Source organism: Tiliqua scincoides, chromosome 2 (genome assembly GCF_035046505.1).
Source record: "Tiliqua scincoides isolate rTilSci1 chromosome 2, rTilSci1.hap2, whole genome shotgun sequence".
Taxonomy (NCBI): domain Eukaryota; kingdom Metazoa; phylum Chordata; class Lepidosauria; order Squamata; family Scincidae; genus Tiliqua; species Tiliqua scincoides.
In genome coordinates, this window is record NC_089822.1 from 123,768,895 (window position 1) to 123,789,389 (window position 20,495).

Genomic DNA, 20,495 nt, shown 5'->3' on the forward strand with positions numbered 1-20,495 from the left:
CAAACCCACTTGTCCCTATGGGGAAAAACAGCTCCTCCAGGCTGCCCCCTCCCTCTCCCAGAGACACAGTCCACTCTCCTGGACTCCTGCACTCTCTATCCCAGTGTCCAGTGGATGCTCCAGGGGACCAGAGGAGGTGCCTCCCTCTCCTGTGTTCTGTGGACATGCAGGCACCTCATGTGTAATTTCAAGCCAGATACAACTGATACCTTTGCAGAAGCCACTACATGTTCTGCATCCCAACACCCTGCAAGTTTTAAGCACAAACAAAAAATTAAGCATTTCGTTCCACCCCGCAGCCCATCTCTAAACATAGCGTATTCTGCTGCTACTGTTCCTCAAGTGTGCAAAAATCAGCTTCGTGGATGAACGCAAGAGGTTTTTTGGGCAAGATGGAGGTGGCGCAAGCAGTAGCTGTTGGTGGGGGACTCAAGTCGCTCAAGTGGATGGCGACTCATGAGTCGGGCCCCTGACTCAAGTGTTTTGCCAAGTCTTCCACCTGCATGACTCAAGTCTCCGAGTCAGCAAAAATGCTGATTTTGCAACTCGGACTTGAGTCACCTGACTTGAGTTCCCAATTACACAGAACAAAAGTTTCAGCATGTTGAGTTCAAAAGCTGTCGCAGGTTCCACGAAAAATTCCACATGTACATATTTCTAGCGCAAGGAAAAAATATTTCTGGGAACCTTTGGAGTTACTTTGGTAATCAAATTGGATAGCTTGGTAGCCACGAAAAAGATGTCAGAGAATTAAACTGAATAAAATGGACCTAGAAAATTCACTTTTTTTGAGGTACAGACTTGTACCTGAAGTATAACTGTCAAGTAGATAGATTTAAGCTGAACAGGTTGAATAGTACAAATGTGTCCTCCTCTTTCTGTCATTGATCAGCTCAGGACTTTAAATAAAACCTTCTGTTTTCTGTTTAACTGTATGTTTTGCATAACACTGAGGCAGTAACAGAATCTTCCTGTTTACAGAAGTTGGTCTTTTACACACACACACATCCCTCCATTCTTGGCATTCTTATTAGGAAGCAAAAGAATAACTCAGGAGATGCGTGTCCCTCTACAGCAAGCATTCTATTTAGAATTTCAAAAATGTGAAGTTCTCATCAAGTTCATTCTTCTGTTTTTGCCTAACCTTGCAGAAATGCATCTGGAAGGGGAACAGCTTGTAGGGAGTAGTTCAAATTGAAAAGTGGCGAAGTGGAGAAAGGTTAAGTAAACTGATGCAGCATCAGTTTTTGGCTCCAGATCATCTCCTTCTGAATTGACTTTCCCTCTTAACAAATGCCCTGCAGTCGTCTAGGTTCTGTTGCGCACGTTTGCATGTCATAGTTCACTCTGCCCTGAAACTGCATAATGTTTTAATTCTGAATAATGGTTTACCTGTATAGATCCCTGGGTGTGTGATATGTTAATCTGTTAATTAGCAAGTATGCAAAACACTGCTTTGATCTGTCCTAGTCACTAGGCTGGACTGTTGGAAGGCGAGGGAGTGGAGGCGCTGCAATCTTCCCCCTCTCTTTTGGGTCGCCCAGGGTTGCAGAGGCAGTTTTGCCAGGTGAGATTGGGGGGGGGGGAGAAAGAACAGGGCTGAATAGTCTCACTGTGCTTCCCTCCTGGGTGGGGTGCAGCCTGTTTATGTTTCTCTATATATAGCACCCCCACCCCTGCATTGGCCACGATGAATTGCAGCCTGTGTGTGTGCCGGCATTAGGAAAGGGCCCTGCTGAGGCCAAAGAAAACACTCTGATGAGAAAAGAAGCAGATCCTGCTTCTTAGAGAGGCAGCTGGAGGGGCTGAGCAAAGGAACTATTTCCCAGTTTCCCCCACAGCTGCAGTGGGGAAGAGGAATGAGTTACTTGGGATGTTGTTGGAAAACTTGGTAGGGAGTTTCTGGGGGTGCTGGTAAACTGTGAGACCTCAAAGCTCAGCAGGGATAAGCAATTGGACTGATTGCTTTCCATCTCTTCTTTTCTCCAGGTACAGTCATCTTGCCAACCCCTCCCTCCACCTGAACTGGTAAGTGCTGATCTCTAATAATCTTGCATACATTTTGTTCTCATTCTGTTGCAGGGTAGAAAGAAGGCAACTCAAGAAATCTCAATACTCAGGAGTGAAAGTTTGCGGGCTTTATTTTATTGCAAGCCATGGGCATCTCAGGGGACTCATGTCCAAAGCATTGAGAGCAATTTCCCAATATTAACTGGACCCTTTATAGAATTCTGGGTTCATTGTTTGAAAATTTAGACTTCCCATTGGCTGAAGTTTGACATCATAGATGGGGCTGATGCTTAATAGGCTAGAGATAACTTTAGAGACACCTGATAGGCTTGTTTCAGGTTACAGTTCCCATAAAAGGTAAAATTAAACATATTGAATTACAAAGTTTTCAAAAGCCAGCAGGGAGTGCTATAATATCATTTTATCCAGTACTGACCCAGTACTAACCCTTACTCGCATCCATCAATCCAATTAGGGGCTTCCTTGACAGGTCTCCGTACCATCCTCATTAAAGAGATGACACAATGTACTTGGACTGGTACCATTATCTCTCTTTGCATGCCTTTCTCCTATGCTAATGTCAACATAGAAACACCTGTGAAACCTTCCTGCAATGTGAAAGCTTTTGTCTGTTCTTAACACTTTTCTAAAATCAATCAGCAAAGGTTGCTTAAGACTTACTTCTAATGACTACTATGTCCCCATATATGCTGGTTAAACTTTAGGGCACAGACTGTTTTACCTATTTGTGCCTATATGTGTCTTTTCCTTTGAAAGCATGGAAGAATAACAGTTTAAAACTATAAATGAACATAGGCAGACTGTCCTTGCTAAGATGGGTATACTTCTGCCAAGCTGGGGCCTATCTGCTCGTTACCTAGCAATCTTATCTATTTGCCTTCCAAGGTGTTTACACCTAAGCAGCTATGTGAGAATACAATTTTGCCTTTAAATGAAGTCAAACAGCTTCTTCTATTCTGTGTTTTTTCTATACTTTTGCAGTGTGGCTTTTGCTTTTACTCAAATGCCATGTCATCCTGGTCATCCTGCCTGCCACCTTCCATCAATTCCATCCTTGCAGAAATCTTAGTCTCTCTCTTCTCTGTTTAGTGTTGCCTGGGTTGAGTGAGAAAATAAGTATGCAATCAACATTGGGTGTGTACAGCTGAGGCCTTGCTGTATTTTTTTCCCTTCACCTGTGGAGTGAGCTTGACTTCCCTTCACCCTTGCAATGTTTTTGACATATACTCATCAGCAAATCAAATATTGGAGTCTTCTGTCTTGCACCTCCCGCTGTGTTTCATACTTCAATGATTTGGACATATCACTTCCAAGTTTACTTAATTTTAACGTTTATTGGCATTTTATTTTAAAATGCATTCAATTTTAAACAGTTAAAAAAAAAAAACTACTGCTGGTGATCACAAGCACGAGTCAATCAATGTAGTGCACAGCCAGCTACTGCTGCGAACCAGTATGCTGACCAAATAGGGCCCAATGGTTAGTGCTCACACATGCCTTCCTGTTCTCCACTTTCCCTTTTTACTGGGTCAGCAGCTGAATGGAGAGAGAAACTGGTAATTCTATCTGTTATCACCATCCCTAGCTACACAGTCCAGGTGGACAAGGGCCAAGTGAGGGGAAAACCCTTCCCAGGAGGTCATAGAACCTCAGGGTTTCTTATTTAAAATCAAAACTAGCTACATTTTGACTCCTTGCTGGTCTATTCCATGTTGTGGGTGATCGCCTAGCCTAGCATATGTGGGTGATCACCCTTGAACATGGACAAGGAGTCAAAATGTAGCTAGTTTATTAAAAATGTAAGAGAAAAGGAATTCAACAAAATGGGAAAGGGTAGGAAAAGTACACACAGGCTGATAAAAAATGCCTGAACTTAGCTGAACAGACACAAAGAAAAAGCTTGACCAAATTAGATACAGTACCTAATAACAACCAGTTAGGACGCTAGGACGCTACTTAAGCTAGCTAGGACGCTACTTAAGCTACTTAAGTAGCTAGGATGCTACTGAAGAACAAAGTGCACAATATCCGCAACAAGTAAACTTGAGAAGTTCACAGTCTGGTTTGGGATGAAAAAGAGAAAACAAAACAAAATGCCATAAACGCATTGAGTGAAAAATACAGTCCGTATTGCTTGCTACTTGCATTGTTCCAGGATTCCCAGTCCCTGCACTTACTGGAGAGTAAGTGGGTGTGCCTTCTGCCAGCCAGCCAGCCAACACTAAATGTCACAGTAGATCTGATGGAAATACACATGAGCATCCCTGTGCTTGATCTGAAACCCAGGTTGTTTGATGTAGACTAGTTACTTAATTGCAGGAGTGGCGCCTACCTGGCCCCTCCATTACCAGCTTTGACTGCCCAGTTTGTAGGCAGATACCAATCTCAGCAGTCGGCTTGGCTACTCGAGACAGGAGAGAGGACCCAAACCCATGTGTTACATGTCTGTGACTAATAGCATTTCAGATAAAGGACAAAGGCTGCTGCAAGATGGGTCCCAGCAGCTTTTTAGGCTGCTGAGTCATCACAGGCATTCGGGAGGGGAGAGGGTTAGGAGTTATTGAAAAACAAGGAAAATAGGGTTAAAAATCCAAGGTTTTCATCACAAAGTCGATACAGTTTTTCCCATGGGAAAATTTCAATGAGGTACTTTCCATTCTGCCTGCTGCTAAGTAATTCTGTGTAACTTGCAGGCTTGTCCCCGAGCCTGCACCTACCTGGCAGAGGTGGTCTGGAGATTTGGGGTAAGATCTCATCTGTCTGCAGGCGACAGTGGTTTTGATTCTCTTTTCTCACAGTTCTACATGAGTAATCCTCCTAAGTGGATTATTGCAATACATTCTGTGGCACTACTTTTGATGGCTGCTGAGGAAATGCAGCCACTCAATTGATTACAGAAATGAATCTCAGGATGTGCACTGTATCAATGCTAAATTGGTTGCAGTGACTCCCAATTCATTTCTCAATGCAATTCAAAGTGCTAGTGATAGACTTTAAAGCTCTAAACAGTCAGAGCCTAGGTTCCCTGCAGGCTTGCCTTCTGTCTTACCAGACTCCCCCATACATTGTGCTCCTCAGAAGATGCTGCCTTCCTTAGCTGAGACTAGGCTGTTGGGGGGAAAAGGAGCAGGGCCTTCTTGACAATAGCACCCTCTTTTTAGAACTCCCTCTACAGTAAAGCCCACCAAGCTAGCTCACTCCCTAACTTTCAAATACTGACTGGGTTGTTCATGTGTTTCATTCTTGGAGACATTTGAAGGATGAGGCAGGATTATTACAGTATCATTTATTTAGGCTAGTTATATAGTTGCCATATAATTTTTATAGCTAGAGGACAACTGCTTCTAGCTGCCTTTTAAAAACAGATGGCTTTTCCTTCTCTGCTGCTGTGTTTTGTAGTCTTAAATTAGGAATACATATGGTTCCGTAAAGTTTGTTTTATTACCATTATAATAGGCTTTGTTCTTTTTGTAGTTGTGAGTGTTCGCTGCCCTCAGGGCCTGCTTGGGCCATGTGGCACAGTATAAATGCAATAAAGCAAAGCAGTTTAAAATAAAAGAACCAAAAAGAGCACTGCTGGCTTTTATATGTTTTTACACCTGAAGCAGAAAGTCAACAGCTCTGCTCCTTTGCTTGCTTTGAGGGAAGGAGGGAGGTTTAACTGTGCTAACATGGTGCCTGCTTTGGAATCTGCTGACCGGCGCAGGAAATAGTGTTGACGGCCCTGACTTTTGGGGGTGGGAAGGGAGTGTGTGTGTGTGTGTGTGTGTGTGAGAGAGAGAGAGAGCGCGTGGGTGCTCTGGGTTTTTTTTCCCTCCCCTTTTCCTATGATGTATAATTCTGCTATGTGGGGGTTCAAACAGGACATTACTTTTTTGGGGGGGTGGTGTGACAGTTTGCTCAAGATCCTTTAGTATAGATTGCCTCTGAATATTCTTGAAGGCTATTTTTTTATACCTGCACAACAGGAAGGTTAAACAGCAGTAAATTGCATCATTACCTGCCAGGGCTTTCATGGTACCTGATTGTTATTCCTGAGGCAGTGATGAAATGCACATTGTGGGTGGCACTTTGTAGAGAACCAAGAATATAGAGGGGGGTTTTTTTTTGTTGTTTTTTTTAAAATGCAAATCACTGCATTTTGGTATCTTAAGATATTTTCCAGAAATTAAAACAGATTACTTTCAGTTAGAAATAATACATTTGCATCTACTGACACTATATCACCTGCCTTGTACACTTTTAAAGCATTTAAGATAAATAAAAATGAGAACTTGGAATGACAACCTAGAAGAAAAACACATAACATCTTTTTCTGCCCTTGTCATCAAAAAACCTGCCGAAAAACCCACCAATTTTCAACCCCCCCCCCCATGATACTACTCAGTAGGAAAAGGTCAAAGTATAAAGACATGTATAAGATTATGTGGGGTTTTTTAACCTGATGGACTTGGGATCAAATCCTTTTGTTATTGTTTATCCTCACTTTTACCACAGATAACCAAGGCAGTTCACAATGTATAAATTGCAAGATAACACAACATTAAAATGGTACAGCTGAAAACGCACATATCGATAAAACATAAGTATTTCACAGACAGGGGGCCCTTATATGTATCTGTGGATTCAGTTATCTGTGGATTTTGTCTCCCCTCTCCTCGCATCCCCTTCAGAGGAGTGTCTGAGCTCAAAGCTGGAGACATCTGTCTCCGCTCTCTGCCATGCTCTGACAGAGCTGTAGAGCTCAAAACACATGAGCTCCCCTTGTCTGGGGGGTGCCCCCCCCAGACTGCAGGGAAGGGCAGTTGCCCGGACTGCCTGGTGGTAGAGAGGTGTGTGGGGGGAGATGGGGAGGAGATGTTCCAGGGCGGGGGGGAGGAAGGTGGAGGGTGGGGGGCTGGTGTTCCACTGTCCAGCAGTGGAGAGGTGAGTGGAAGTGGGGGGGGGGGAGGCAGGGAGGAGGTATTCTGGAGAGGGCAAAGGGTGGGCAGAGAGTGGGGAGGAGGCATGGCAGAGGGAGGGAGGGGGCAAGACCAGTGCAGCTCCACTCCATCAGATCCAGAGCCCTGTTTCGGACCGCGCAGTCTGATATGGAATTCTTTGATTCTGCGCCAGCCCTGGAGCCACCGCAGAATCGAGTAGCCTCATTGTGAGGCTACTTCCCTTATTTGGGGGAAGGGGACAAATGTCCCCTTCTCCTGGGGAGGTGGCTGCAGCTGCCTGAGGCACAATGGATGCCACGGCTGCCATTTTGGCGCCGTGGCAGCCCCGGGTGTCAGGCAACTCAGAACTGGGCTGCCCTGTAGGTTAGACTAAGAAATAATGATTAACCCATGGTCATTTGGTAATATTCATGGCTGAGCAGGGTTTTGAACCCAGGTCTTCTTGGCTCAGGTGCAGCACTCTGATCACTATACCAGACTACTGGTCTCAAACTAAAGTGATACCCAAAAAAGGGGCCCTGAGAATACAGTGAAGGTATCAGGCAGGTTCGTACAGGGGGTACAATTTATGATTTGGATTTGTGGAGTGGTTCCAGAACAAATTCTTTGTTCTAAGGCTTGAATTTTTAAAATAAGAACTGTAGCTCACAGGACTGATGTGAGAATGGGTAACAACGGCAAAGGACTTTGCATACTGAATTGCTAGCTTAACAGTGTTAGGAAGCAAAATCTCCCCTTGCAAGGGAATGAAAGAAATGTTAATCATGAAATTTAAGAGGACATTCCCTTGTTGTTGTCATCTGCTAGACCTGTTTGCTCCGGGAGGGTCAAGCTGGGAGCTGCAGCCTTCCTTATGAGCTAATCCATTAGCAGCAAAGAAGCATTCAACCCCACCCAGGGCAAGAAAGTTAAAATGATCGTTTTTGGCACAAGAGTGTTTTTGGCTACTGCTTACCATACAGGAATGTTCCACAGACATTAAGGGGCCAAGAAACAGATAAGCGACCATCTCTACAGAGGCCCCTTTGATTCCAGAGATAAAGTTGCATAGCAAGGGGTCCAACTGAGTCTAGGGTCAACAAGGCCCATGAAGTCCTAGGGATCGCATGGGTGAAGTGACTGTGCTCAAAACAGCTCTTGCCAAGGCAGAATGGCCAGAGCCCAAGTTTTCCCGGTACATGTGCCAGAATTGTGGGCATGAAGTATGAGACCTTTTCACTCTTGTATGCAAATATATGAACATTCAGGGTGATTCAGTGCAATCAGTGTTAACTTTGAGCACTGCGGTAGCAGTTCCTAGTGTGGGCAGGCAGCGGTAATCATGCAAGACCATGAGAAGGAGAATGTTCCAGATGGCTGAAGCGTGGGTAAGTTTACTATTATTATAGTCCCAACCAGGGGTAGTTTGCTGTACAAAGGAGAGTTCTAATCTCTTGTCCCTAACTCTTGCAGGAAACGATGTGAGATAAGTGGAGTAGAAAGGCTAAGGTTCAGTTTTAATCAGAGAGTAGCTAATGGAAAGAATTAAATGAACAAGTTGAATTCCACACTTGTTTTAAATTACCTTAGTTGTGAAGAGCACTAGGCAGTAGTAGTGAGGTTATAATTTCTTCTGTTTTCCCCCACCCATCCATACAAGAGTCCTGAACAAAAACCAAGAATTATGAGGCTAAGGGAATGAAGATTACAAATCAATTAGCTGGCAACTCTGCACCAAGACAAAGGGGATTCATGTTTAAATTGATTTCTTGGCAGGAGCGGTTTGAAAGGATAGGAATTCAAGGATTGCATCACGAAAATATTTGTCCTATCTAGACAGGTTATGCTTCCTTGAGTATCAAGAGAAATCCACATGACTCTGTTTTCTACTAGGAATAAATCTGTTTAGAAGGCGGAGGGTTCCTCAAGTCTAGTTTTCTACCAGTCTTAAAATGAAAGTTGAAGGTGGCTGTGCATTGGTTCATGGTGGTATCCAGAAACTAGTTAAATTAAACAAAATCTCTTCCTGTCATTGCTTTTGTTGAAAAAGTATTTTGTTTGAGATGATGTTAGGTAGTACATAAGCTCTCTTGGATGATGATTTTTTGCATCAGCAAATTGCTTTGTGTTTCTGTCATTGAATGATGAGCAGTGTATGCATATGTGAACTTGTCCTCTGAAAGGGAAAGGAATTTCAGGTGAAGTTCCATTAGTTGTTGAAGGGGAGTTTTAAGGATCTGAGGGCACTTACGAAGACAATCAGGGGACCACCAGTTAGTGCAAGAGTTCAGGCTGCCATCACTACCACCCATGCCCTTCTGCTTCTTTCCTTTTCTACTTCTGTTTGAATAGGAGGCTGCCTGGTGTGTTTTAGTGGAAGTCAACCTCGCATGATCCCTGCAACTTGTAAAACAATTCTTGGTCTTGGGTCACTTGCAGCTACTCTCGGGGGAATATCTTCGCATCAGTGCTTTCAAACTGTGTTCTGTGATTTTTTTTTCTGGGCATTTTGTCAGTAGTTTGTTGATGAGAACATCAGTTATAGCAGACAAGATGCCTGAAAGACAGTCCTCCATTAATGATCTTCCCCTGTCATACTTGGCTGCAGCAGACTGTTGGAGATGCTCTAGAATTCTCATCTTTTATGCAGGGCAATCACCAGGCCCAAGAACCCTGGCTGGTGACCAATGTGAAATGAATATGCCCCACTTGCATCACAGATGAATATGAAAGAGATTCCCAGAGGGAGGATAGGAAGGGTAGCAACCAGTTGCTTTGTCAGAAAGCAGAGAATCTTCCTGCCCCACAGGCTCAGTCTTTGACATTGGCAGATTTGACTGCTTTCCCCCACCGCCTTTCATGGGAGTGATGGTAAGCTTGAAAGAACAGGTGTATCCTCTCCGACACCAGTGACAGAAAGCATACACCCCCCCCTCCACATCCTGATGGCAGACTTTGCTTCCTCCTTCCTTCTGGTTGTGCCAAATTGAACAGTGAGCCCAACCAATCTTCAGGCAATGTGAAGCAGAGACAGGCCTAGAGACTATTAATAGCAATTCCAGTAAAAGGGTCAAGGATGCATAGGTGGGTGGATGTAGGAAGCAGATCACATGCTGCCATTTCTCAGAAAAAAGAAAAAAGGAGGGGGCTCAAATCAGTGTTTTTGTTTTGATGAAATATTCTTCTGAATGTTTGGACATTGAAGATATTACCATTCTGGCCACTCAGCCCACTCAAAAGCTTTCCAGGACAAGGCAAGCTGCAAATTTTGACAGCTGTTGAATCATTAAGCTACCCTCTTGAGCCATGCAAATCCATCCTCTTAGCATCAACTGCATGGCATTATCATCATTGTCTCTCAGCCTTGCCTACCTCACAGGGTTGTTGTGAGGACAAAAGGAGGGAAGGAACCAAGTACACTGCCCTGAGCTTCTTGGAGGAAGGGCAGTATGAAAATGTGAGAAATAAAGGTTGTGCAAATGTGGGGATCTAGCAGCATTCACAAGGCAGTTTAAGTTCACATAGGACGGAAATGCTCTTTACAAAAACCCAGGGTGCTGCTGCAACCACCACCCCAAATTGTACTCTCTCCATTCCCCTCTAGAATGCATAATAAAAATTACCCTGCATCATGTGTATGCCTCAACCCACACCCATTTCACAGAATTGGTGGTGGCATGGAGGCGCACAGTGTGATGACATCAAATTGTACTAGTTTGGAAACAAAAGAGGGAGAATTTGACTTGGAGATGCCACTTTTGGCAGCCCCATGTTGGACCACTCTTGAACTTAAACAGCCAGTAACTAAATGGCTTTTAAGATGTTATGACTGCAGTCCTATGCACACTTTGCTGAGAGTAAGCCCCACTGAAGACAATGGAACTGACTTCCAAGCAGACAATTAAGAGGTTTGGCTCTAAGGCAATTTAGGGCCCAATGCTATCCAATTTTCCAGTACTGGTGCAGTTGTGCCAGTGGGGCGTGCACTGCATCCTGCAGTGGAGAGGCAGTCACTTGGGCTTCCTCAGGGTATGGGAACATGTGCTCCCTTGCCATGGGGCTGCATTGTGGCTACTCCAGAGCTGGAAAGTTGGATAGGATTGGACCCTTAGCAAGAACACTATATGTCCTGTAGGAAATAGCTGAGTATCATTACAGTACTTCATTGTCTTAGAATGTTCGCAGTTCTGGCTTAGAAAATAAGGATAGCCTCATTTAAAATTATTGTGACTCATTGATTCCATATTTAATGTTGTTGGCAACCTTCAGTCTCAAAAGACTATGGTATCGCGCTCTGAATGGTGGTTCTGGAACAGCGTCTAGTGTGGCTGAAAAGGCTGATTCAGGAGTGACAATCCCTTCCACGCTGGGAGCAAGTGCAGTCTGTCCCTGGTCTGTCTCCCTGGCTATGGGCCTTCCTTCTTTGCCTCTTTGCCTCAGTCTGTTGGCCAAGTGTCCACCTCCCTCCTTTAGAGAGCAAGCTCTCTAAAGCATTTATAGAATGTTTTTGATTTTTGAAGATGAAATACCCTCAATTTTAATTTAAAAATTAAAAATTTAAAATTTTTTTTAAAAAACAAGCCTTTGGAGGTGTATATTCTAGAACATTTGACCTCTTTTCCCCTCAATAATGATAAAAATCAATCCTCATGCATACTCACCATTTTTCTTCCTTATCTGGAGAATGGCATGATGATCCTAAGGCTGCCAGTATACTTTCTTGAGGGAAGCGCCATCTTGACCAAGCTGACAGTGCCATAGAGACCCTTTCTGGCCTCAGCACGGTCAGGCCCCAGGCCATCAGGTTTCAGCATCAGGTTTGCTCACTGTGGTGGACCATGTGGACAAGAAGCAGGTGCATGGTCCAACACAGGAAAAAGTCAAAGTCCAGAGCAGCAAACAAGGGTAAGAGGAACCAGAGGGATGTATGTAATCAAAGTCAGGCATAGGTCAAGAAATCCGAAGTGACAATTGGGCAAAGGAACCAGGAATAATCAGAATTCTTTTACTGCAGATTAATTGCTCAGACAGAAAAAGCAACTCTGAAACCAGAGCTTTCTAGTGCCTGGTGGGTTGGAATTGATTATTTGGCCCTGGCTTTGGATTGGCCATTCCAGCTGCCTGGAAATGCAGACAGGCTGGTACTACAACCTAGATCAGGGGTGTCAAACTTGTTTCATACAGTGGGCCAGATAGCATTCATGACACCCACTGAGGGCCAGGAGTGATGTCTTTAAGCAGGAAGTGACATCAATTAGCAAGTGATGACCCCTCATAATACCTAATCCCCTCATTTTCAATTGTACAAGCTGAACTGGTAAGTCTCCATTGTTCTCCGATCCTTTGAAGGCTGCCCAGGATGTCCCATTGCTTGCAGAAGGGAAAATGTAAGGTGTCAAGGGATAGTATTGAAACCAGTAGATGGTTCTGTAAAGACTGGTGTCAAGATCCTATGTCATGGTATTTCTTTCCTTGAGAAAAGAGGAGTGTGTTCTCACAGGCAACTTCTTTTAATTGTGGACTACTTTTGTGGCTCCTCCTAGCAAGTTGAGCTGCTGCCATTGCAGACCTCTTCTTCAGTCCTGGTTTGAGACTCAGGCAGTCTTGGAAGAGTTCACAAAACCCTGCTGCAAGCCCCTCTGCTGGCCAGCAACATTCCCATGACTGGTTTCTTAGGGAAGGAAATGGTTTATCAGAAAGCTTGCCCTTTACGTTCCTCTTTTGTATTCTCCCCACCACTCCTCCTCATTTTCCCTTTTTTTCCTACATGCAAAGAGGCGGAATACAGCCCCAGTTCGGCGCATTGAACATTTGGTAAGATTTGATTTTATCCTAGCTCTTTTAACCTTGCCCTGTCCAGCAGTAAAGCTAAACATTGCATTAAGACAGGGGTGTCCAAACTTTTTTGCAGGAGGGCCACATCATCTCTCTGACACTGTGTTGGGGGCCGGGGGGGGAGAATTAATTTAAATTTCAAATTTGAATAAATTTACATAAATTAATATATTAGAAATGGAACTTCTATGAATGAATGAAGGCCTTGCAACAGCTCAAGGCCTATAAAAGGCCTTGCGCAAATCAAGGCCGGTCTTTCCTTTGCTGCCACTGCTGCATCACAAATGTGAAACAGCAAGTAGTGGAGGGAGCCCTCACCCCACAGCTCATGCAAGAGGTTGAACAGTTACCCTCATGCTGAGAGCACTCACGTTGGGCAAGCATGGGTTCCACCAGCAGGTCTCTGGAGGGCCAGAGTTTCATTGGAGTCTGGGGGCTCCCTGAGGGCCGCATTGGGAGTCCCCAAGAGCCGCAAGTGGCCCCCGGGCCGGGGTTTGGGCACCTCTGCATTAAGAGATAGAGTCAAAATGTGGAATGTCTCGCTCTTTTTCATAAAAAACAGTTTGGAGCAGGTGGGAGGAAATGCAGATTGCAACTATGGTCCAAATCCTAACCAACTTTCCACAACTGGTATAGCTGTGCCAATGGGGGATGTGTTGCATCTTACAGTTGGGGGGCACCCACGGAGGCCTCCTCAAGGTAATGGAATGTTGCTGCCTTACCTCGGAACTTATTTGCCCTTACCTCGCTGCTGGAAAGTTGTTTAGGATTGTGCCCTATGTTGTTGTTCAGAGAGTTGTGTATTTTTGTACACTATGTTGTGGGGTACTCCTACACTGTTTCCTGCAGAAAATCATCCCCAAGTTGCCCTAAAAGTTGTAACACATGGAGGATTTTCAGCACCCCCCCCCAATTGTCCCAGTCCTCCTCCCCACATGATTGCTTTTTGTGAAAAAAGAGAAATTTCTGGTTTTACATCCTACTCTCCATGTAAGGTTTAAAGTAACATGTAGCTTGGTCCTAAACTGGATTTGCTTGACGCTGAAAATTGTTTTACAAGCCACAGTGGCAGATCATTACAAGCTAATGATCGTGTAGCCCGATGCCAAGCTCAAAATGTTGCCCCAGAAGTTATGTCATAGCAGGAAGTGACATCACTCCGAGGCTTTTTAAAAAGTGAAAATTGGGAGGCTCCCACCAGCAGCTCACCACCCTCTTACTCTGCTACCTCCCTCCAGTCAGTGGCATAGCTAAGGCATCTATCTGCTACTCGGGGTCAAAGAAGATTTTGTATAACCCCCCTGCATGATAAAATCAAATTTAATTAAGTAAATAAATAAAAAGTTATTGGTTACATACTGTATCATAATAACATCTCATTGGCACTCAGAACAATCAGTCTCATAGGTCAGTTTAGAGTTAAGCAAATCCACTTTTGGTTCCACAAGACAGTGGTGTTTTCATTTTCTGGTTAATTGGCCATAACGTTTGATAGAATATAGCTATTCCAATACAGTTTGTTTCATTGCACTCTGCATTAAATTACCTTTCCAATGATATATAACATGATGGTATAATTCTTACATACCAAGATTTTCACAATTTTGATCACTAGTGTCAAGCTCAGCTTGTTGCCCCCCTAAAGCTTGATGCCCGGTGGAACTGCTACCCCCTGCACCCCCTTAGCTATGCCACTGAAAAGCCATCACTATAACATGCAGTCAGCTATGAATCTTTGGGGTTCAAGTAGTGTGTCTTTATTCACACAGCTGCCTACAATTGTTGTGTAGTAAAGAGGGAAAAACCAATGAAAATATGAGTCCTTCCCAAGGAATCTAGTGTTGGAGCTAAAATGAATTCTAAAATTATACATTCTCCTGCTTATATGCTCAAATGCGTTTATATTCTCCTAGCTTGAAATTCTTAAAACAGGGGTGTCAAACTCGTTTCATACCGAGGGCCGAATGACATTCATGATACCTGCTGAGGGCCGGAAGCGATGTGTTAGGCAGGGTGTCATTAAACAACTCATAACCAAAAATAAGCGCTTTTTCTCACTTAGGAATTCATTAACTACAAATGACAGAAGAGAAAACATGCAAATCTTTATCATATTTCAAGATATGGGAGAGCCCAATTTTCGTGGGGGCTGCCCTTTAAGCAGTAACACCTCAGCACTGCTCAGCAGCTGAGAACCTGAGGGCCAGATAAAAAGCTTCCGTGGGCCGCATCCGGCTCCCGGGCTTTATGTTTGACACCGCTGCCTTAAAACATTTCTGCTTATCTTCATGGTTTATGTTTGAGGTTCCAGCAGAAAGAAATCATTTGTCCAGTTTTACTCTTGCAGTTGTTCTTGTTTTACTTTTTTGATGCTGTTTGTACTACTCGAATGCTGACTCTCCTCCTTACCTATATGTATCTTTCAGGGCTCCACCAAATCCCTCAATACCACAAAGCAGCGGAACACACTGCCCAGGTGAGAACCTGGCATTAGGTGGAAGACCTAGAATTGAGGAGGGGGTATCTCTGCCAATCAGCTTCTAGTTTATTACTCTTCATAGGGAGTTAGCTTTGGTATTCCATAGCTTGTTGCAGGAGACATAATTTGTCACACCTCTAGAGAATCATAACCAAGTTTGATTGCTCATATCCCACAAGAACAAATGCAGTGAGGAGCCATAATGCTTTTGGGGTGGGCAACACCCATGGATAGATCATATGGAACACCTATCTTAGGTTCACCTTTCTCCCCTTTGACCATTAATGGAACCCTCCACAACAGCCAGTTACCAGTGGCACTGTAAGACCACAGTTGCATTTGGGGTGTCCACCTCTCGGCCAGTGATCCTAAGGTGCATAATAGTAAGGTTTGGGGTGGAATATGATCTGGGTAGCAAAAGATAACAGCAGCACAATTTTTAAAAATTGTGGCGTCTATTAACAATAAATGTAGTTGCAATAATGGACTCAATCTCTGCAAAACCAATTGGCAGAATTGGAATGAAGCAGGTATACCCTGAAGTCTACTTTTTTCTATTTTCTATACTTTTAGTTTCCTTGTGCAGCAGGGTCTGTCAGGTTTCTGAAGATTAGGGTACATCCACGAGGGACCTGGTTTCCTCCAAACATATTCCTTTCTTCCCTTAGAAGTTTCAGCCTGGACCACGTGATGGAACGCAAGTATGACTTTGACCTGACCTACATCACTGAGCGCATCATCTCTGTCTTCTTCCCCCCTGCCTTGGAGGAGCAACGTTACAGGGGCAACCTCCGGGAGGTGGCTCAGATGCTGAAATCTAAGCATGAGGACAAGTACATGGTAAAAGAGGCCAAGGGAAGCTGGAGATGACAATGAGCAAAAAAGTATTTGGGCCTGCAGGTGTTCTTGTAGGAAGAGGTGTTGAAAATTGGTACTGCATGCTTTCTATAGTGATGTGCTTGCCTTGATGCACGGACCTGCCTGCTCAAGAAGGCAGAGAGGGTCTTTACGCATTAACCTGTCATGCTGAAACAGGATGTCCTAACTGAAATACGTTAGCATCTAAGTGCCAATGATGAGGCATCATGTGCATTTTATGGGCAAGGAGATGCAAAGGCTACATCTTGAGCATGACACTGTGAAGGAACAGGAAGTGGAAGGAACTTGGACATTTTGTTCCTATGTGGCAAAGTAAAATGCAAAGCTGCAAAGCGAGGACCAAACTGCTAACTAAAAATATTGATCAATAGGCAGAGTTGGGAGGAAGAATTTGGCTAGGGGTGTGTGGAGCCAGGGTGGAATTTGGAATCTATCTTTTCAGACCATACCAGTTTCCAGACACATTACTATAGTCCTGTTAGAGAAGTAAGATACAAACTAGTTGATGACCCTGCAGAAAGGTCTGCATGAGTCATAGTGTCCAATAAAATGCTGTATCTTTCTGTCACCAGCTCTTCAATCTGTCAGAGAAGAGGCATGACCTCATCAGACTGAACCCCAAGGTGAGTGAGGAGTATTGAGGGTAAGAGAATGATACTGATCTGAAGCCTGAGAGTTTGTCCGGCAGCTATATTGGTGGCTTTTGAATGTTGTTGTTTTTTCTGAGAAAATCCACAAAAATAACTATTCAGGCCTTCCTAAGTGGCAACCCAAACAGTGAGTGTTGCCCTTGCTTCAGGCACTCTTGCTCTCAGCAAGTCAAAAGGAAAGGAGAGAAGCAGCAATCCATGGACCTGCAGCCCAACATGCTTTCAGCTGCTAGAAGTAGAAATTGATGGCAGTTGCCTTCTTGATTTCCAGCATCCACAATCTGCGTAGTGCTTGATATGATCCCTGTCCCAATGAAGGTGTGTTGTGGAAGTGAATTGGGGAGGGGCTGAAGTTTACCTTGGCAGCAGCTGTCACCTCCCTAATAAGACTGATGTCGCATAATAGACACTGATTTAGATAAAATTTTCTCATGTGCTGTTGTATAATTTCATCAGTTTTTTGTAAAGATAGTGAAGTGCACTCCTTCAGTGCTACCAAAAAAAGTTATTTTGGGGTAGACTTTAAAAAAAAAAAAAAAGCGTATGCCCCTGATTTCACCTCTTAGAGGGCATGGTATCACCTCCAGCAATCCAGGAATAAAGGTGATGGTTTTAAAATGGAATAAGCTTTCCAGTTCTAATGGTGGTCCATTAAATTGTATTGTCAATGTCAGATGAACTCTTAAGAACCAGAGAAATGCCAAGTACATGAAATTGCAATGAGGGACAGATTATAGTTTGATTATATGGTGTCATCAGTGTGCATGAAATTTTATGGAGAAGAAAGATAGTTTTCTGCCCCAGCTGCTTACCTAGCCCCAGTGCATGCCCCTCTATTCCTAATTAAATGCCTGTGGGCCCAATCCTATCCAATTTTCCAGTGCTGGTGCAACCATGCCAATGGGGTGTGCGGTGCATCCTTTTGTGGGGAGGCTGTCACAGAGTCCTCCTCAAGGTAAGGGAACATTTGTTCCCTTATCTCAGGGCTACATTACGGCTGCACTGGTGCAGGAAAGTTGGATAGGATTGGACCCTGTGTCTCTTCTCAATTCCATTTTCTTTGACATCTCAATATAGGGGGAGGGAAAAATAGGAACCACGAGCAGAAAATGTACAGTAAAAACCCCAACCCAATCTCTGATTGTACATATCTCTCTTATGCTGGATTACGGAGGTTCATTTGGTTTGCATAGTGTGTTCTGATGATTTGGATTCCTGGTAGCAGAATGTGGAATTTTTGCATTAAATAATTCTAAACCTCTTCATCCTGGGCACATCTGATTTTGTGTGCGCGCGCGCGCGTAAATGTTCTTAACTTGGATGCGTCTCTTCCCTACCTGACGCAGGTGCAAGATTTTGGCTGGCCGGACCTTCATGCACCACCACTGGACAAAATTTGCTCGATCTGCAAAGCCATGGAGACCTGGTTGAACTCGGACCCACATCATGTGGTTGTGCTTCATTGCAAGGTACAGGGGGAAATGCTGCAATATTCTTGGCCACTGTACGCAGAGATTTAGGGGAACCAGCTATGAATGGCAAAGAGTGGACAGTAGAATGCCAGGGGTGGGAGTGCATAAATTGGCTTGGTTTCTGAGGACAGGGAGCTGGGCATGTTCAGTATGTTCCCCAAACTATGCTCCTGTAGATTCTGTGGTAGGGATGGCACAGATGCTGTGGACTCATGAGGATTATGTTGCAAATTCAGACACTTAGAACTCCATTTCAGGTATGGGTGGACCTGGCTATTGGATTATCAGACCTGTTTCTGGCAATTGAAATCAACATTAATGCATCTTTTGAAAATTAGATCCTCCCCAGTAGGAGGATCTGATAGATTTTGAAGATGTTGAATTTTTTATTCAAACCTTTTGGGAATCTGATGTGTTACTTATTATGTGGTGGTGATCGAAGCCTGATTGAGAAGCATGGCATGTTCTCAAACTTAGCGGAGAAGGAAATATTAATGGATTTTTCCTAGTAATGCTTTGTCTTATTAATTTAAGTTACTCACCAGTGCAAGAGAATCTGTCAGTTTTGCAGCATTTTTTTTTGGTACCCTGGTCTGACAGCTCAGTTGCATTATGGTCCTAGTTCTAGCATTTAATACATTTTTCCTCCCTCCCTCTCTCTCTCTGTGCCAGGGCAACAAGGGCAAAACAGGTGTGATCGTAGCAGCCTACATGTACTTCAGCAAAATTTCTGCAAGGTATTGGGAGCATGGGGGAGGCGGGAAGTGGTGGCAATGTGGGTTAGGGTGGGAGGCTGAGTGTGTCGTAATTCCCATGGCACTTACTTCTCTCCGTCCCTTGCATGCAATAGGTGTTCTTTTTCTCTCCTCTGGAATATCATTTTTCTTCTTTCTCCAGAATTGTGCCCCTTAGGTTGAGTCACTGTGGATAGAATGCAGATATAACTGAGCTTCCGTATTTGGCTTCACACAGACGCACGTGAGCACATACTGACGCATTCCCTTTCCTTCTCTCCCAGTGCAGACCAGGCCCTCAGCACACTGACCATGCGCAAATTCTGTGAGGACAAGGTGGCTGCCTCCTTGCAACCTTCCCAGAAGAGGTGAGACTTGCATCTACTTGCCCTGCTTTTCCTCCCTACTCATAACTCCCCACTACAGGCTAGCACTGGTGTTTTATAAGTGGTGGGCCTGTGAAAATGAGCTACTAGAAGGAGGCAGGGCAGCATATTGAGCTGTCGTAGTTGTGAGGGACTTGTGAAAAAGTTTCTGAAAACAGGTGTGGGGGGGGGGTGTTATATATTCAGATGGCCTAGTCCTTGTGCCTGGAGACTGTTGGAACTGTCCAGTGTTCCCTGCCTTCCTAAATGCACAAAGTTCTCAGTAGAGGAGAGCAAACTGGCAAGGGATCAAGGAAGATCCTCATGTACCCACCCCCAGTTAACCACCAGACTGCACCTGCTGCTCACAGTTGCTACCTGCACCCCAAGCACAGTTGCTTTGTTTCCACTGAGTAAACATGGTGGTCAGGACTGGTGTGCCAGCTGCAGCTGGTGAGGCAGCAGGAATAGAGTGACTCAGAGGTCTGTTATCAAGACTTTGTATGTCTGCTATGGCCAGGCAGCTTCTTTTACTAGAGCAATGAATAATCATATCCGAATTTGGCACAGTACGGGTGTTTTCCAACTCAGGATCCATGCTAATCTGTTGCTGAGAGTTGGAGTGGGGGGCAGGTTGAGCTGAAATAAGGACTGGAGCTTGAATCTGAGCCAGAAATGCAGTGGGGGGAAAATTTGCCAAAGATCCTCATGCTAATGACTAAGCAAAGGCAAAAAGCTCCTGATACCAGACCGAGCTGTTTTGAATGCCATTGCAGTGAGGCCACATGGCAGGACAGATGGGAAAAACCTATCTTCCCATCTGTTTTCCCCCAATAGATTCTGGCCAGACCTCCTAATGTGATTGGCATGCAACAGTTGATTGGGCATCCATCCCTCCCTAACCAGGACAAGGGACAGGTAGAAATGCCCAAGTGGTTATAAGTCATTGCATCAGAAGGACCTATGACATCATCAACCTTAGATTTGATAAGACAGGGGTTCTCCTGAATTTGAAGCTACTCCTGCACTCCCAGGTGGTGGCTGTGGTGAGGGGAGCATTTGGGTGATCTGACAGCTACAATCGCTCAGACCCGGCCACGGTGACCCATGCCTTACTGATGCCTAAGT

At 44.4% G+C, this 20,495-nt stretch overlaps 1 protein-coding gene across 5 annotated transcripts in view; it reads left to right on the forward strand.

Moving 5' to 3' along the window:
• Nucleotides 1-20,495, forward strand: part of TNS2 (tensin 2) — a 119,582-nt gene that overhangs the window by 74,929 nt on the left and 24,158 nt on the right. For 4 of the 5 annotated variants that reach the window (XM_066613867.1, XM_066613870.1, XM_066613871.1 and 1 more), the window contains exons 4-11: nt 1,990-2,028; nt 12,729-12,767; nt 15,215-15,264; nt 15,936-16,107; nt 16,719-16,769; nt 18,143-18,265; nt 18,941-19,005; nt 19,287-19,370. In XM_066613867.1, coding sequence (XP_066469964.1) covers nt 1,990-2,028; nt 12,729-12,767; nt 15,215-15,264; nt 15,936-16,107; nt 16,719-16,769; nt 18,143-18,265; nt 18,941-19,005; nt 19,287-19,370 — 623 coding nt within the window. The remainder of the gene's footprint in view (nt 1-1,989; nt 2,029-12,728; nt 12,768-15,214; nt 15,265-15,935; nt 16,108-16,718; nt 16,770-18,142; nt 18,266-18,940; nt 19,006-19,286; nt 19,371-20,495) is intronic. The other variant, XM_066613869.1, reaches the window with a different exon arrangement.